Below are 15,511 nucleotides of genomic sequence, written 5' to 3' on the forward strand. Positions count from 1 at the left end.
CCATCACCGCATGATCACTTAAACCAACAAAACTATATTTCACATATTTTAACATTTCTCTTCTCATCAATCATAAATCTATTCGACTCTGTTTCAAGTTACCCATCACCATTTGTCTTCTCGAAAACTCCCTCTTATGTGGATTCTCTTCCCTCCACACATCAACTATATCTTCATTCCACATCCACTCCATTAAGATCTTTTTTGACCCATCAGTTTTAAAATTGGCACTACTTAAAGTGTCCAGCGTCCAGTCTCGTACACCATACGTTAATCTCCAACCACTATACACTTTCCTTTACATAATGTCTTCATTTAATTAAAGACTTATTTTCTGTCCACCTCTACATTCGGTGCATAAATGTTTATAAGCCTAAACAGTTCATTGCAAAACATAAATTCAAGCCCTAACAATCTCCCACTTCCATCTTTATAAATCTGTTTCACATCTTGCACACTTTCTCCTTTTATCAAAATAGCCACTCCACAAGCATTTGCGTTCCCGTGACTCACGTAAATTTCTCCCTCCCATATCTTTTTTATATTATCCATTATGTCCCCTGTCCAGTGCGTCTCTTGTAAGCACAGCACATCAGCTTTTAACACTCTCTTCACCCTCTCGAACTTATTTAGGTCTCTTAACCCATTACTGTTTAGACTCGCAATGTGCAAACCACCCCACATAATGATTGTCACATTTTTAAATAATATTTATACCCATTCAAATTAAATCTAGCTCTTACTTTCTTCCTTGTGCTTCTCCCCACTTTTCTTCTTTCTTTTCTTCAGCATACTCTTCCCCTCACCCATGTCCATGTCCTCCTCCGCATTTACCACAGGATTCTCTAGCACTTCTTTCTCCTTTCCTCCCCCCTCGTCTTTCTTCATTCTTTTTCCCCCCCACTGCTCATCTCCCTTACCTTCAGCATTCTCACCTTCATCTTCTCTATTTCTAACCTTCTTCCCGTCTCCATCTTCACACTCCAGGTCTTTAGGATCCATCTCTTCACCTGGTATGCTCTCTTTCTTCTTTCTTTCTCTCATCCGCTGCCCTATGTCTACCTCCCCTCGACTGTTCTCCCTTCCAATGTCTTCCCATGTCATCGCTGCGTCTTCCTTTCCCCCGGCGATTTGACTCTCCTCTCCTTCTGCATTTCCACTCATCGGATCTCCGCTCTCCTCCACCTCGTATAGATCCGACACTTCCTCCTCGCTGTTAGCCTTTTCCATCTCTGCCGGCGTTTCACACACGCAGAGTCCTGGCCGCATTCCACACATGCCGCAATTCGCCTCCTTGCACTCTCTTGCATAGTGTCCTTGTTTGTCACATCTAAAACACCTAAAGTTATATTATCCATTATGTCCCCTGTCCAGTGCGTCTCTTGTAAGCACAGCACATCAGCTTTTAACACTCTCTTCACCCTCTCGAACTTATTTAGGTCTCTTAACCCATTACTGTTTAGACTCGCAATGTGCAAACCACCCCACATAATGATTGTCACATTTTTAAATAATATTTATACCCATTCAAATTAAATCTAGCTCTTACTTTCTTCCTTGTGCTTCTCCCCACTTTTCTTCTTTCTTTTCTTCAGCATACTCTTCCCCTCACCCATGTCCATGTCCTCCTCCGCATTTACCACAGGATTCTCTAGCACTTCTTTCTCCTTTCCTCCACCTCGTCTTTCTTCATTCTTTTTTCCCCCCCACTGTTCATCTCCCTTACCTTCTGCATTCTCACCTTCATCTTCACTATTTCTATCCTTCTTCCCGTCTCCATCTTCACACTCCAGGTCTTTAGGATCCATCTCTTCACCTGGTATGCTCTCTTTCTTCTTTCTCTCTCTCATCCGCTGCCCTATGCCTACCTCACCTCGGCTGTTCTCCCTTCCGATGTCTTCCCCTGTCATCGCTGCGTCTTCCTTTCCCCCGGCGATTTGACTCTCCTCTCCTTCTGCATTTCCACTCTCATCATCTCCGCTGTCCTCCACCTCGTATAGATCCGACACTTCCTCCTCACTGTTAGCCTTTTCCATCTCTGCCGGCGTTTCACAAACGCAGAGTCCTGGCCGCATTCCACACATGCCGCAATTCGCCTCCTTGCACTCTCTTGCATAGTGTCCTTGTTTGTCGCATCTAAAACACCTAAAGCTCGGGCATTCCCTCACAACATGGCCCGGTTGTATACACAGACGGCAAACCTTGACTTGTCTATCGTGTATAACCCTGAAGTGTTCAGTCCCACTGAGCGTCTCAAACTTCGTTGAGTAAGGCAACGATTTGACGACATTGTTGAACTTAACTTTCAAAAACCTTGTCCCATCCGCAATGTCAGTTCTTCAACAATTCCATCATTGTGATTCTATCCTCCCCTTCCAGCTCCACCAGCACTGTAAGCTCTTTGTCATAACTGCGCTCGGCACCTCTCCACATGTTTTGCTCTCTTCCCTTCTCCAGTTGTCCAACCATTTCTCCTTCTTTGCTGCTAGAAGTGTCTATCCTCCCACAGCATGCGCTGTTTGAGGATTCAACAAACCCAGACTTCACACACTCCTTCGCAACAATTTTCCAAACAGTGTGAGAAAAAAACACTCCTTCCGCCTTGCTTCTCTTGCTCTACCGCTTCCTGTCACCACTAGCGCCCTCAGGTGCAGACAGGGTGGTATGACCATATGCAAGGACTGCCACAAAGAGTGAGCTATTAAAAGATCAGCCACTCTATAGGCCAGTGTTTTAGATAAGTAGTGAAGAAAACGTTAAAGCACCTGGTCATCCCAGGCGGTCTCCCATCCAAGCACTAACCAGGCCCGACCCTGCTTAGCTTCTGAGATCAGACAAGATCGGGCGCAGACAGGGTGGTATGTCCGTAAGCGAAGACTGCCACAAAGAGTGAGCTATTTAAAGATCAGCCACTCTATTGGCCAGTGAATTAGATAAGTAGTGAAGAAAACATTAAAGCTTACAGCACCTGGATTTCCAAGGCGGTCTCCCATCCAAGCACTAACCAGGCCCGACCCTACTTAGCTTCTGAGATCAGACACAGATTTTTTTTTTTTTATTGAAGAAATGTATCAATTCAAACATACATATCAATTATTTAAAACATTAAAATACATACGATGATTTCTTTGACATAAAACTCCTAAAATTAAGAGTTTACAGACATCTTATTTACAAACATTTTAAAAAGGAGTCATTAAATGGTTTAATCTTTTAAAAATGACAATTCAATCCCCAAGTCTTTACCTTTAAGACCTCCTGAGTAAAAGCACAATAAAAAACATCTATAATTTCCTCAAACTTAAAAAAATAAAACAGGCATTCAACATATTTCTCAACTTTTCTATTAAACACATTCCACACATCAAGTAAAACATTTTCCTATTTTACCACCACCCTTCTATCCCATACTGCACTTTTCATCAACATCACAAGTAAATTAATGAGCTTTTTATTTTTACATTTCTCATTAATGCCTAACATTAACACCTTTTCCCACTCAAAGTTCCCATTTTCTTCTCCTCTCAAAATTAAAATCATGCTTTTACATCTCTCATTAAAATCTTTCAGCTCATTACAATATAAAAACAAGTGTAAAAACCCTTCGTCTGCATCCTGGCATACTTTACATGTGGCAATCTCTTCCATCCCAATTTTGTTTAAAATCACATCTGTGAACACTGCTTTGTTCCTGATAAAATACTCCAAATTCTCCAGTTTCGTCTGTACAATTTTTCCATTTATGTTCCCCCATATATTCTCTTCTCTTACATCATTGAAAATCCGTTGCCAGTATTCGTTTACAAAATTCGTCTAAAAAAATAAAACATTTTCACAGTACATTCTTTAAAAGCACACAGTTTTCCCCCAGTCTTACATACACATCTTTCTCTTGTTTGGCCTCAGGAGTTATTACCATTTCAATGTTGAATTTATGAAGTAGTGGTGGCGCTATAGAGTTTGTTCCAGAGACCCCAAAGTTGGTCAGATCACTATTCATGGCCATCACTACAAGTGTGTCAAATTTCATCATTTTCCTACGTTCCGTTCATAGGGCTGCCATAGAACCCCATTAGCCAAGAATAATAATAATAATAATAAAACATACAGATACAATAGGGGCTACAGCCCTTTGGGCTTGGCCCCTAAATATAGCTGCAAGCAGCGATTCCGGGGCCAAGCCCGAGAAGGGCTGTAGCGCAGCGCAGAGTGGGAAGAGCAAAAACGGCAGAAATGGAACGTACATAAAGAAGAACAGATAGGTTCAGAAGTACAGAAGTTCAAAAACGTACAGAAGTTCAGATGAGAATGACGAAAAACACACTTCTGATTCAATACGAACACACGGAAAATTAAATGTCTGGAACAGAAGCAACATTAGCCACCCTGGATTTGAACCGACAACCTAAGATGTTCAGTGCCAGAGGCTTAGCAGAGTGCACCACTCAGTTGATGCACACTCAGCATGCTGCAGAAGAAGGGTTAAGGTGGGAGAATGATCTCACAAAAGTGTGACTTAGCATTTTACACAACAGCACAATTGATTTTAATTGGGCTTGGCCCCTAATAAAACATACAGATACAAAAGGGGCTACAGCCTTTTGGGCTTGGCCCCTAATTATGTAACATATTAAAATACACAAGATGCTTTCTTTGACATAAAAACTCCTAAAATTAAGAGTTTACAGACATCTTACTTACAAACATTTAAAAAAAAGAGTCATTAAATGGTCTAATCTTTTAAAAATGATAATTCCATCCCCAAGTCATTTAAAACCTTTAAGACCTCCTGAGTAAAAACATATTTAAAAACATCCATCATTTCCTCAAACTTAAAATAATAAAACAGACATTCAACATATTTCTCAACTTTTCTCTTAAACACATTCCACACATCAAGTAAAACATTTTCCTTTTTTACCACCACCCTTCTTTCCCATACTGCACTTTTCATCAACATCACAAGTAAATTAATGAGCTTTTTATTTTTACATTTCTCATTAATGCCTAACATCAACACATTTTCCCACTCAAAGTTCCCATTTCCCTCTCCTCTCAAAATTAAAATCATGTTTTTACATCTCTCATTAAAATATTTCAGCTCATTACAATATAAAAACAAGTGTAAAAACCCTTCGTCTGCATCCTGGCATACTTTACATGTGGCACTTTCCTCCATCCCGATTTTGTTTAAAATCACATCTGTGAACACTGCTTTGTTCCTGATAAAATACTCCAAATTCTCCAATTTCGTCTGTACAATTTTTCCATTTATGTTCCCCCATATATTCTCTTCTTTTACATCATTGAAAATCCATAGCCAGTATTCGTTTACAGCAGGTTTCTTAAAAACCACATCTCTAAAAATAAACAATAAAACATTTTCACAGTACATTCTTTAAAAGCACACAGTTTTCCCCCCAGTCTTACATACACATCTGTTACAGCTCAGTGTGTTCTTTCTAATATTTGTCCACTAGGTGGTGGTGTTCAGTGGTTTTGCCTCTCCTTCAGAGTGAGCGTCAGGTACAGGTGTGGAGTGTTACCTGTGATTTGGCGTTTGGGTTTAAAAGACGGAGATTCAGAGAGCAGTGGAGACCTGGACTGGGCTGCCGTTCATCTTCCCGCTCCAGCCCTGGATTGTTTTTTTTTGTTTCTTTCTTTATACTTAACTTTTGTATTATTTGATTTATTCTTGCTTAAATGTTTATTTGTTAAACTTAAGTCTTCTGTGTGGCCTCCCCTTTTGGTAATGTTACTTTACCCAGAGCCAGGTGGTTGTAACATCATGGGGGCTCATCTATAAGCTCAGTAAGTTTTGAGAGAATTGAATGAGTTTGATTAAAATGTGATATTTTGATTATTTTTGGGGAGAGTTTGCGTAATGCCATATTGAAATTTTTTTATTTGGATAATTTTGCTGGGACTGTAGAGGAAAGAATTGTTCTTCAATCAAGGAATTGAGGCTTTGATGGTGGATTACGTTTTTTTTGCATGACCAGAGGTAAGTGAGACTTGTGCTCAAATTGCCAAGCAATGTAAGTGAGACGGGTTAGACCGTCAGAGCCACGTGAACTCCCGTGTTAGGCTGAAGAGCGGTAATGCTGTTTTTTTTTAATTTTTGTTATGTTAGTTTGTTGTTTTTGGTACATCGGATGCGGGTAGATGGATTAGCCGTTGAGCTGCATGTGGGCGTACTGAAGACTAGGGTTGAGTTTATTTAGTTGATTTCTTAGTTAGATACGGGACGGCTCTTAATTTCTTCTGGCATTATAGTGCTGTCTATTTGGCTTTGGTCTGTGCATTTAAGGGGACTTGGTAAGTGAGAATGGCAATTTAATTTATTCATTTTGGCTTTGAGAAAATAATTTATTATAGTGAAGTTTAGATAAAATGGATGTTACAGGATTGTTTGGCTGCTCCTACTGTAAAGAAATTGAATGGACTTACAAAAGCTCAATTGAGTGAAGTAGTTGAGCATTTTAATTGAGGTAGGGGAAATCAAAAATAAAATTTAAAAACCGTTTATGATCTTGTAAAAGAGAAATTAGTAGAGAGAATGATTTTAACTGTAGATACACAATCGGAAGTGTTGTCACCAGAAGGTACTTCAACTCCACTTGTTATGATGGGAGTACAGAGTGGGGTAACTTTAGAGCAACAGCTAGAAATCTTAAATCTGGAAAGTAAGGAGCGAGAATTCGATAGACCGCTTGAATTAGAAAAAATGTGGGTTCAAGAACGAGAGCGTGCACGGCAATTTGAGAAGTTTAAGTGTGAACAAAAATTCAGGAAGCTAAATTAGCTCAGGAGGCAGAATGTTTAAGACTGATTGGCGAGGGAAAAATAGGTAGTATTAGTGCTGATTCCTCGGGTGAGCAGTTGATTGCGAACACCGCTTTGAATATTGCGAATATGACCAAGTTATTGCCTAAGTTTAACGAAAAAAAATCTTGACGCTTTCTTTTTTGTTTGAAAGTGTTGCTGATGATCAAGGTTGGAATTATGCCGAATGTACTCTTTTATTATGAAGCGTTTTGGAGGGTAAAGCTCAAGAAGCATTTATTTCACTCTTACCAGCAGATCGAAGGGATTATAAGATCGTTAAGGACTCCGTTTTAAAAGCTTATGAAACTTGTTAAAAGCTTACCGTCGCTGGTTTAGGGGATGGAGAAATGGAGAGAAACTTTTGTGAGCTCTCGCGCAACTTCCACATGTCACTTTAATCGTTGGTGTGCTTCGTTAGGAGTAGATTCTTTTGAGAGTCTTTGTGACTTGGTAATTTTGGAGCAGTTCAGAAATATTATTCCTGAACGGATTGCGACGTACACAAACAAACAAAAGGTGAGAACAGCGGCTGAAGCAGTGGTTTTAGCTGACGAATTTGTTGATTCATAAATTTCAGCGGTTATCAAAAAGAGCGCAACTATGAACATCTAGACCAACCGATGTCGAAGGTAGAGTATAGGCCTAATAGGAAAATAGATCCAAATTCCTCTTAGGCACTGCCTGGAAAAGGGTCACTGGAAAATAGAATCCAGTGTTGAAAGGCAAGTATAAGTCCATTACTAAACCTGTTGGACTTGTGTCAGGTTATACTTGTAGTGAAAGATTGTGCATTGGGGGTATCCCTGTCAGAGTGAAAAATCAAAACGTAGATGAGTACGTGGGGTATCCGGCAGATTATGGTCCTTTTATTGCTACGGGATCTGTTTCTTTAGTTGACTGTCCTGTTAAAGTACCTGTCAAGATTGTGCGACACCGGGTCTTCAGAATCCTTTATTTTGGACTCAAAATTGAAATTTTCTTCTGAATCTAGTACAGAGAATAGTGTCCTGATCTGAGGAATTAGGTTGGAAGTGTTCTCTGCTCCTTTGCATAAAATTCAGTTGGAGTCTGAACTTGTGCATGGAGAAGTTGAGATTCCTTTACGACCTTCATTACCTGTGGAAGGTGTGGATTTAATTTTATAAAAGAATTTGACTGGAAACCGCGTGTGGCGGGCCGTTGTACATCCTGTTGTGAAAACAACTCCAGCTTTGTCTGCAGAGGGGGATAAGAGTATCCAAGATTTTCCTGATGTTTTCGTGTCCTAACTCGAGCTATGAGTACCGAAGTAAATGTGTCCCCGAATAAAGGTGAAGTAGAAAAATCTCCGGTTGAACCTTTGGCCAATTTGTATATGCTTCCTTCATCAATTTCCCATGATGAGTTAATTTTGGCTCAGGGAATAGACGCTAGGTTGACAACGTTGTTCGAGGCTGTAAAGTCCAATGATGAAATTTAAAGTGTGGCTTCTGGTTATTTTCTGAATAATGGCATTTTAGTTTGTAAATGGACGCCTTGTAACGATCGTGGTGTGGGTGACCCCATATTTCAAATTGTGATTCTAGAAGGGTTGCGTGATTGTGTTGAAAACGGCTCAAGGTGATATAGCTGGGCATTTAGGGGTTAAGAGAACCTACAATAGCATAATGCGCTATTTCAAAAAAAAACCTAATGAAGTCTTGGCGCCGGTGCCATTGTATCCCATTCCTGCTGTGAGTAATCCTTTTGAATATCTGACTATTGATTGTGTTGGCCCCTTAAGTCTGTCTAAAGCGGGTTCTATCTATGTTTTAACTGTCATGTGTCAGATGACTCGCTATCCTGCTGAGTATACTTTGCGAATGATCTCCACGAAGTCGGTGGTAAAAGCCTTGTCCCAGTTTTTCAATTTTTAGTATTCCAAAAATTATTCAAACTGATAGAGGAACTAACTTCACTTCTCGGATGTTTGCTCAAGTTTTACAACTGCGGGTGAATCATCATAAGAGCAGTCCGTGTCATCCTGAGAGCCAGGGAGCTCTCGAACGTTTTCATCCGACGTTAAAGCAGTTATTGAGAGCATATTGTAACGAACCGAATAAAGACTGGGAAGAGGGACTCCCGTGGTTGATGCTAGCAGCATGCAAAGTTGTTCAAGAGAGTCTTGGTTTCAGCCCTAACGATTTAGTGTTCGGTCATAAGGTAAAAGGGCCCTTGTCTCTTTTGATGGATAACGTGACCGAGTCAGAAATTCCTGAAAATCTTTTGGATTATGTAAATGGTTTCGACAAGTTATATTTGGCAGGCAAACTGGCTCGTGAAAATTTAGAGAAAGCACCGTTGAAAATGAAGACCTGGTTTGATCGTCGGTTCGAACGCCGAGAATTTAATCCGGAGATCAAGTTTTAATTTTACTTCCTGTTACTGGGTCGTCCTTTTTAGCAAGGTTTGCAGGGCCTTACAGTATAATTAAACTGGTATCTGAACAATTATATTGTTTCAACCCCGGACAGGAGAAAAGCTTCCCAACTCTGTCACGTGAATTTGTTTAAGCCATATTTCTGTCGCGTACGTGAAAACGCTGCCCCGGGTGCTGAAGTAAAGCCTGTGGTGTTAGTTACTGGGGTGAGTAATTCCGGTGTGCAATTTGATTGTACTGAGGGCGAGAGCGGTCCGTCTGCTTGTATTGTTCAACCTCGACTTTGTAACTCTGAACAATTGACTAAACTGGACGTCATGTTCGAGCATTTGCCCGAAGAACATCGTGACCAATTGATCGGTTTGATATCCGGATTCTCACCACTTTTCTCTAATACTTCCTCATGTACTAACTTAAAATATCATGATATCGATGTTGGAGATTATTTTCCCATTGGACAGAGGGTTTTATCGTGTTTCTCCTGAAAAGCGGAAGTTTAGAAGCTGAGGTTGAGCATCTTTTAAATACTGGGCTTGCGCAACCCTCATATTCAAGTTGGGCGTCACCGTGCATTCTAGTTGAAAAACCTGATAGTACGTACAGATTTTGTACTGATTATAGAAAGTGAAATAGCGTGACGAAGCCTGACTCTTTTCCACTTCCATGGGTGGAGGATTGCATAAATTCTGTAGGCTCAGCAAAGTTTGTAACCAAGATTGATCCCTCGTGCACAAGAAGTTTCTGCATTTCTTACACCATCGGGGCTGTACTCTGACAAGGTTATGAGTTTCGGCCTTCGAAACGCTCTGGCTACCTTCCAGCACCTGATGAATCGTGTGGTCTCGGGGCTGGATGGATGGCCCCGGTGGGATCGAGTGTTTCAGATTCAAGTAGCAGCAAGCCGGGTGACTGCAGGAGCGGTATTACAAAAAGATTACAATGGAGTTGATCGGCCAGATAGCTTTTCAGTACAAAAACAAACAAACGTTGGCTTTGGTGTGGGCATTGCAGCACTTCGATGTGTATGTGGGGGGTGGTTCAGTGCCTATAGTTGTGTTTTCAGATCACAATCCGCTTACATTTTTACAATCTTTGCGAAGTCCTAATCAGCGACTTATCCGTTGGGCTCTATTATCGCTGTACAGTTTAGATATTCGAGGGTGGGATAATGTTATGGCGGATGCCTTGTCCTGTTCTCCGGTTGATGAGAAAAACGAGCTGTTGTAAGTGTTTGTTGCCCTTGACCTTGGTTCTTTAATTGTTTAGTGTTAAGGCACCTGAAGATACTGAACAATGGAGTTGGGGTAGGTGATGGAACGGGGGGGTGTAAGTGACATTTGTATGACAGTCCACAAATTATGAATGTTGGAGGTAGTGTGATTGTGTTTTTTTGTTTGTTTGTTTGGTTTATAGTATTATTTGGGTCTGCAGAGTTCCCTTTTAGGGGGCTCTGTTTCAAGAGGGGAGGTGTGTTCTTTCTAATATTTGTCCACTAGGCGGTGGTGTTCTGTGGTTTTGCCTCTCCTTCAGCGTGAGCGTCAGGTACAGGTGTGGAGTGTTACCTGTGATTTTTGGCGTTTGGGTTTAAAAGACAGTGATTCAGAGAGCAGTGGAGACCTGGACTGGGCTGCCGTTCATCTTCCCTCTCCAGCCCTGCATTTTCTTTTTGTTTGTTTCTTTCTTTATACTTTTTGTATTTGATTTTATTCTTGATTAAATGTTTATTTGTTCAACTCCAGTCTTCTGTGTGGCCTCCCCCTTTTGGTAATGTTACTTCACATAGAGCCAGGTGGGTGTAACAACATCTTTCTCTTGTTTGGCCTCTTCCATATTTTCCCACTCTCTTTATCCATTCTCTAGGTATTGCCTTTTTAATTGTCATTTCTTTATCAGTTCCTGTCTGTTAAAATCCTCCTTTGCCTCCATGTCAACAACGTACTGGTAAAAATCCTTCTTTGAATTCATATAAAACATCCCTTACCCTTGTGATTCCCACCGTTTCCTAAAAAAGATGTATTTTCCCTTCATAAAAAATGCTCGGTTTAAAAATAAAGGCTGGTTTCAAATGTTCTCTTCCTTGTGTATTAAAATGTGCACACGTTAATTTCACCCACGCACCCATCAATTCTTTATAAAAATCTGGCAACCCCTCTGTCATAAATTCACTCTAATCCATAAAACGTTATCCCCCAGATTAAAATTACCACATTTACTTAAAAAAAATATTCCATTGTTCCTTTCCATGCCACCTTGTTTCCTTGCTTCCCCTACACTCGCCAGATCTTGTAGCATTAGCGTAGTATCAGTGTATTGAAATATTTTATTCTGTCCTCCTGTTTTATCGTTAATCCCAGTGGTTCTGCAACTAAAGCATATAAAAGTGCCGACAACAGGCAACCGTCTAATTGATCTCGTTCATTTACAACACTGTTTAAAAACCCATTACATTTTACTCTCGTTACAGCACCTTTATATAAAATCCTCCCCTTAAAGTGTTATGCTATTCTCTGCGGCTTCCCTGCCCATAAAAAAAAAATCTACAAAACATTTTTTCAGCCTTTTTTGTTTTTTTTTTCTTTCTGTCCACAATGGCATTGATGCCACAAAATATGCCATAACTTGGAAACCATTAAAACCCTCCCCTTCAAAGTTAAGGACATTAATTTCCAAAAATTCAGCCTTCTCTCGATCCCTCCTAAAATCTCCTCCCACAAAGTTCCTTCTGCTTTCATTTCATCCTTCCCCATTAAAATACCTAAAATCTTTATTTCATTAATTTCCTTAAAGTGCCCAGTTAAAACCTCAGTTCCCCCAAATCTCATGCATTTTATCCTCGTTCACTTTAGCCCCTGATCCCCTGCAAATTTTTTACTATTTTCATTGCTTCCCCTACACTCGCCAGATCTTGTAGCATTAGCGTAGTATCAGTGTATTGAAATATTTTATTCTGTCCTCCTGTTTTATCGTTAATCCCAGTGGTTCTGCAACTAAAGCATATAAAAGTGCCGACAACAGGCAACCGTCTAATTGATCTCGTTCATTTACAACACTGTTTAAAAACCCATTACATTTTACTCTCGTTACAGCACCTTTATATAAAATCTTAACCCATTTAATAAAATTCCCTCCAAAACCATAACCCTTTAGAACCCCAAATAAAAAATCATGTTCTACTGTCAAATGCTTTCAAAATCCAAACTAATTAAAAAAAAAAACATTCTTGTTGTTTTCATTTATATACCTTATCTTTTATGCTGATTGTTGTATCTGCGATATCTCTTCCTTTAACACCATATACCTGGTTTGTTTTAATTATACTCTGCATTATTTCTTTTAATCTGTTGGCTAAAATTTGATAATCTTTAAATCAGTATTGAGCATTGTAATTGGTCTGTAATTCTTTAGGTCTACTTTATCTCCTTTTTCTTTGTAAATCAACTTCATCAAACCCATTCTTTGATTCATGTCTCCTTTCTTAAAAATCTCTTCATAAACTTAAGATGCTGGTAAAAAATTCTTTTAAAAACGATATAATTCACTACCCAAACCATCTATACCTGGACTTTTCCTTTGCTTTAATCAACTTATTGCAGTTTTTCTCTTCTCTTATATCTGTCACACTTTTTTTTTTTTGTCCTTTTCTCCTACTCTTGCTTTTATTTGCTTCAATAACACCAGTTTTTCTTCCTTTTACCCTTTCTGCAGTAAATATAATATAATTCTCATAATATGATTTTTTTTCTTTTTTAATATTGCCTCATTTGTTTCTACTACTACACCATTTTCTAATTGGTCTGTAATTCTTTAGGTCTACTTTATCTCCTTTTTCTTTGTAAATCAACTTCATCAAACCCATTCCCATTCTTTGATTCATGTCTCCTTTCTTAAAAATCTCTTCATAAACTTAAGATGCTGGTAAAAAATTCTTTTAAAAACGATATAATTCACTACCCAAACCATCTATACCTGGACTTTTCCTTTGCTTTAATCAACTTATTGCAGTTTTTCTCTTCTCTTATATCTTAGTCACACTTTTTTTTTTTTGTCCTTTTCTCCTACTCTTGCTTTTATTTGCTTCAATAACACCAGTTTTTCTTCCTTTTACCCTTTCTGCAGTAAATATAATATAATTCTCATAATATGATTTTTTTTTCTTTTTTAATATTGCCTCATTTGTTTCTACTACTACACCATTTTCTCCTTTTATTTCTTTCATCATTCCAGCTTTTCCTCTTCCTTTTTCCAGATCAAAGAAAAACTGTGCACTTCTCCCCCTCCACTGTATGTTTTGATTTGCTGCTTAATCTTGCCCCTTCATATTTTTCCTCTTCCATTTCTTTCAATATTCCTTCTCATTCTTCAATTCGTGATTTAATTTTTCTCTTGGCTCTTTCCTTATTTTTTCTTTTCTGTATTAGCCTACAATACTTTAAAAAAAATTTTTTTTAAATTTTTTACAACTAAATATTTCACATTCTCCCACCACATTTTGTCTTCATTATACATTTCGTTTTCTTTTCCTTTGAAGCTTTAAAGAATGAAGACTGTTTTAAGTATAGTGTTTAAAACCCATTCCCCTGGTCCTCTTTTCTCAGTGCTCCAGTCTATTTGAATACAAATTGGTTTATGGTCACTGAAACTTGTTTCCACATTTAATTTTCCCGATAATACCTTCAACATTTCTTGTGCATAAAATAAAATAAATTCTTGTCTGACACACAAAATTCTCTTCAAGGGTTCTCTTCTGTTGGTGCATGAACATTAACCATAAGTACTTTTTTGCCCTCATACTCTATTTCAAACGCTATACATTTCCCGCCTTTGGTGTATCATGTAAAACCATGTATAATGACAGTTTTCTTTTATTAAAACCGCAACTTCTCTTCCCATCCTCCCATCACCATTATTATATAAAATCCCTCCACTCCACCGTTTCCTTATTTCAGTCATGTACCCTTCCCTGCAGTTAGTTTCTTGTAGTAAAATCACATCTTCTCCTTTACACATTTCTTTCACTTTTTCAAATTCTTATGTCCAAAAGCCCTCTAGCATTAAAAGTAACAATTCTTAAAAGCATAAAACATATGTAAAACTCAGTCCATCTCCTCCAAACCCTTTAACAACTCATAATTATTCGTACACTCAATAGTAGTAGTAGGCATCCGTCTGTCTCGGGAGACAATGGTAGCGCCCTGTCCGGTTTCTTCAGTTTTGTGGAGAGCAGCGTTTGATGTGGCTCAGCATTCTGATTCTAGCCTGACAGTCTTTGCCATGGGTGTTACACACGAAATCGGACGGCTGGTAGGAGGTTTGGTTCTGCTGCGTCTGTTTCCTCCATTGTCTTTTGTTCTCCAGCTGCAGGTTCATCTCCTCGCCCCTTTTGACTCCCTCACGAACGGCATGACGCCAATGTCTGCGGTCGATGGCTACCAGTTCCCAGCTGTTTGGGTCGATGTCAGTCAGCTTCATGTCGCGTTTGCAGACATCCTTGAAGCGCAGCATTGGGCATAGGAATTCCTATTCCAGCTATAGCACACCTGTACGTACTTTTTTTTTTTTTTTTTGGTGGTTTATGCATGTTTATTTTATTCACATCTCACTTTTATTATCTGTGTGTTGTTGTCTCCGTGTACTGGAAGCTTGTGACACTATAACAAATTCCTTGTATGTGCAAACATACTTGGCAATAAAGCTCTTTCTGAGTTTTATTGGGCAGTGTCCCATGGCCAATTCACCATACAGGAGGTCTTTGGGGATGCGTCCATCATCCATACGGCGCACGTGCCCAAGCCATTGCAGTCGACGCTGACAGAGCATAAGACGCATGCTGAGGGAGCCTGCTCTCTCCAGCACTTCAGTGTTGGTGACCTTGTCCCGCCATGTGATGCTGAGGATCCGGCGAAGGTGGAAGCTCTCCAGGCGGTTCTGGTGTATGTGGACCAGGACTCACTGCCGTACAGTAAGGTACGGAGGACGCATGCCTGGTACACCTTGATCTTAGTGTTCACCGTCAGCTGGTTGTTGCCCTACACTCTCTTGTTCAGCTTTGCCATGACAGCGGCAGATTTAGCGATGCGTTTGGAGATCTCTGCATCGAGTGAAAGGTCGCTGGTAACTGTTGAGCCCAGGTAGGTGAACTGGTCAGTAATCTCGAGCTTCTTGTTGTCGATGGTGGTGCGGGGACATCCTGGCCCATGATGTTGGTCTTTTTGATGCTAATAGTCAGACCAAACTCCCTGCAGGCATGAGCGAACCGGTCCATGAAACTTTGAAAATCTTTTTTAG

At 39.7% G+C, this 15,511-nt stretch overlaps 1 protein-coding gene across 1 annotated transcript; it reads right to left on the reverse strand.

Annotated features, from left to right (window-relative positions):
* Positions 1 to 6: 6 nt before the first annotated feature.
* On the reverse strand, positions 7 to 2,719 carry LOC107550343 (high mobility group nucleosome-binding domain-containing protein 5-like). Its single transcript, XM_016231615.1, has 2 exons — positions 1,961 to 2,719; positions 7 to 1,154 (listed from the first exon to the last, which is right to left on the reverse strand). Exons 1-2 carry the CDS (start codon positions 2,082 to 2,084, stop codon positions 733 to 735), a joined length of 546 nt encoding a protein of 181 aa, XP_016087101.1. The 5' UTR covers positions 2,085 to 2,719; the 3' UTR covers positions 7 to 732.
* Between the last annotated feature and the right edge of the window lie 12,792 nt (positions 2,720 to 15,511).

Source organism: Sinocyclocheilus grahami, unplaced genomic scaffold, assembly GCF_001515645.1.
Source record: "Sinocyclocheilus grahami isolate Dianchi unplaced genomic scaffold, SAMN03320097.WGS_v1.1 scaffold396.1, whole genome shotgun sequence".
Classification (NCBI taxonomy): domain Eukaryota; kingdom Metazoa; phylum Chordata; class Actinopteri; order Cypriniformes; family Cyprinidae; genus Sinocyclocheilus; species Sinocyclocheilus grahami.

What these genes read in the sequence shown, in the direction of transcription:
- LOC107550343 (XM_016231615.1), bottom strand. Translation starts at nt 2,084, where the DNA reads ATGTGTGGAATGCGGCCAGGACTCTGCGTTTGTGAAACGCCGGCAGAG. An exon ending in CGGAGATGATGAGAGTGGAA is followed by an intron (nt 1,155 to 1,960) that starts ATGCAGAAGGAG and finishes CGATGAGTGGAA; the next exon opens with ATGCAGAAGGAGAGGAGAGT.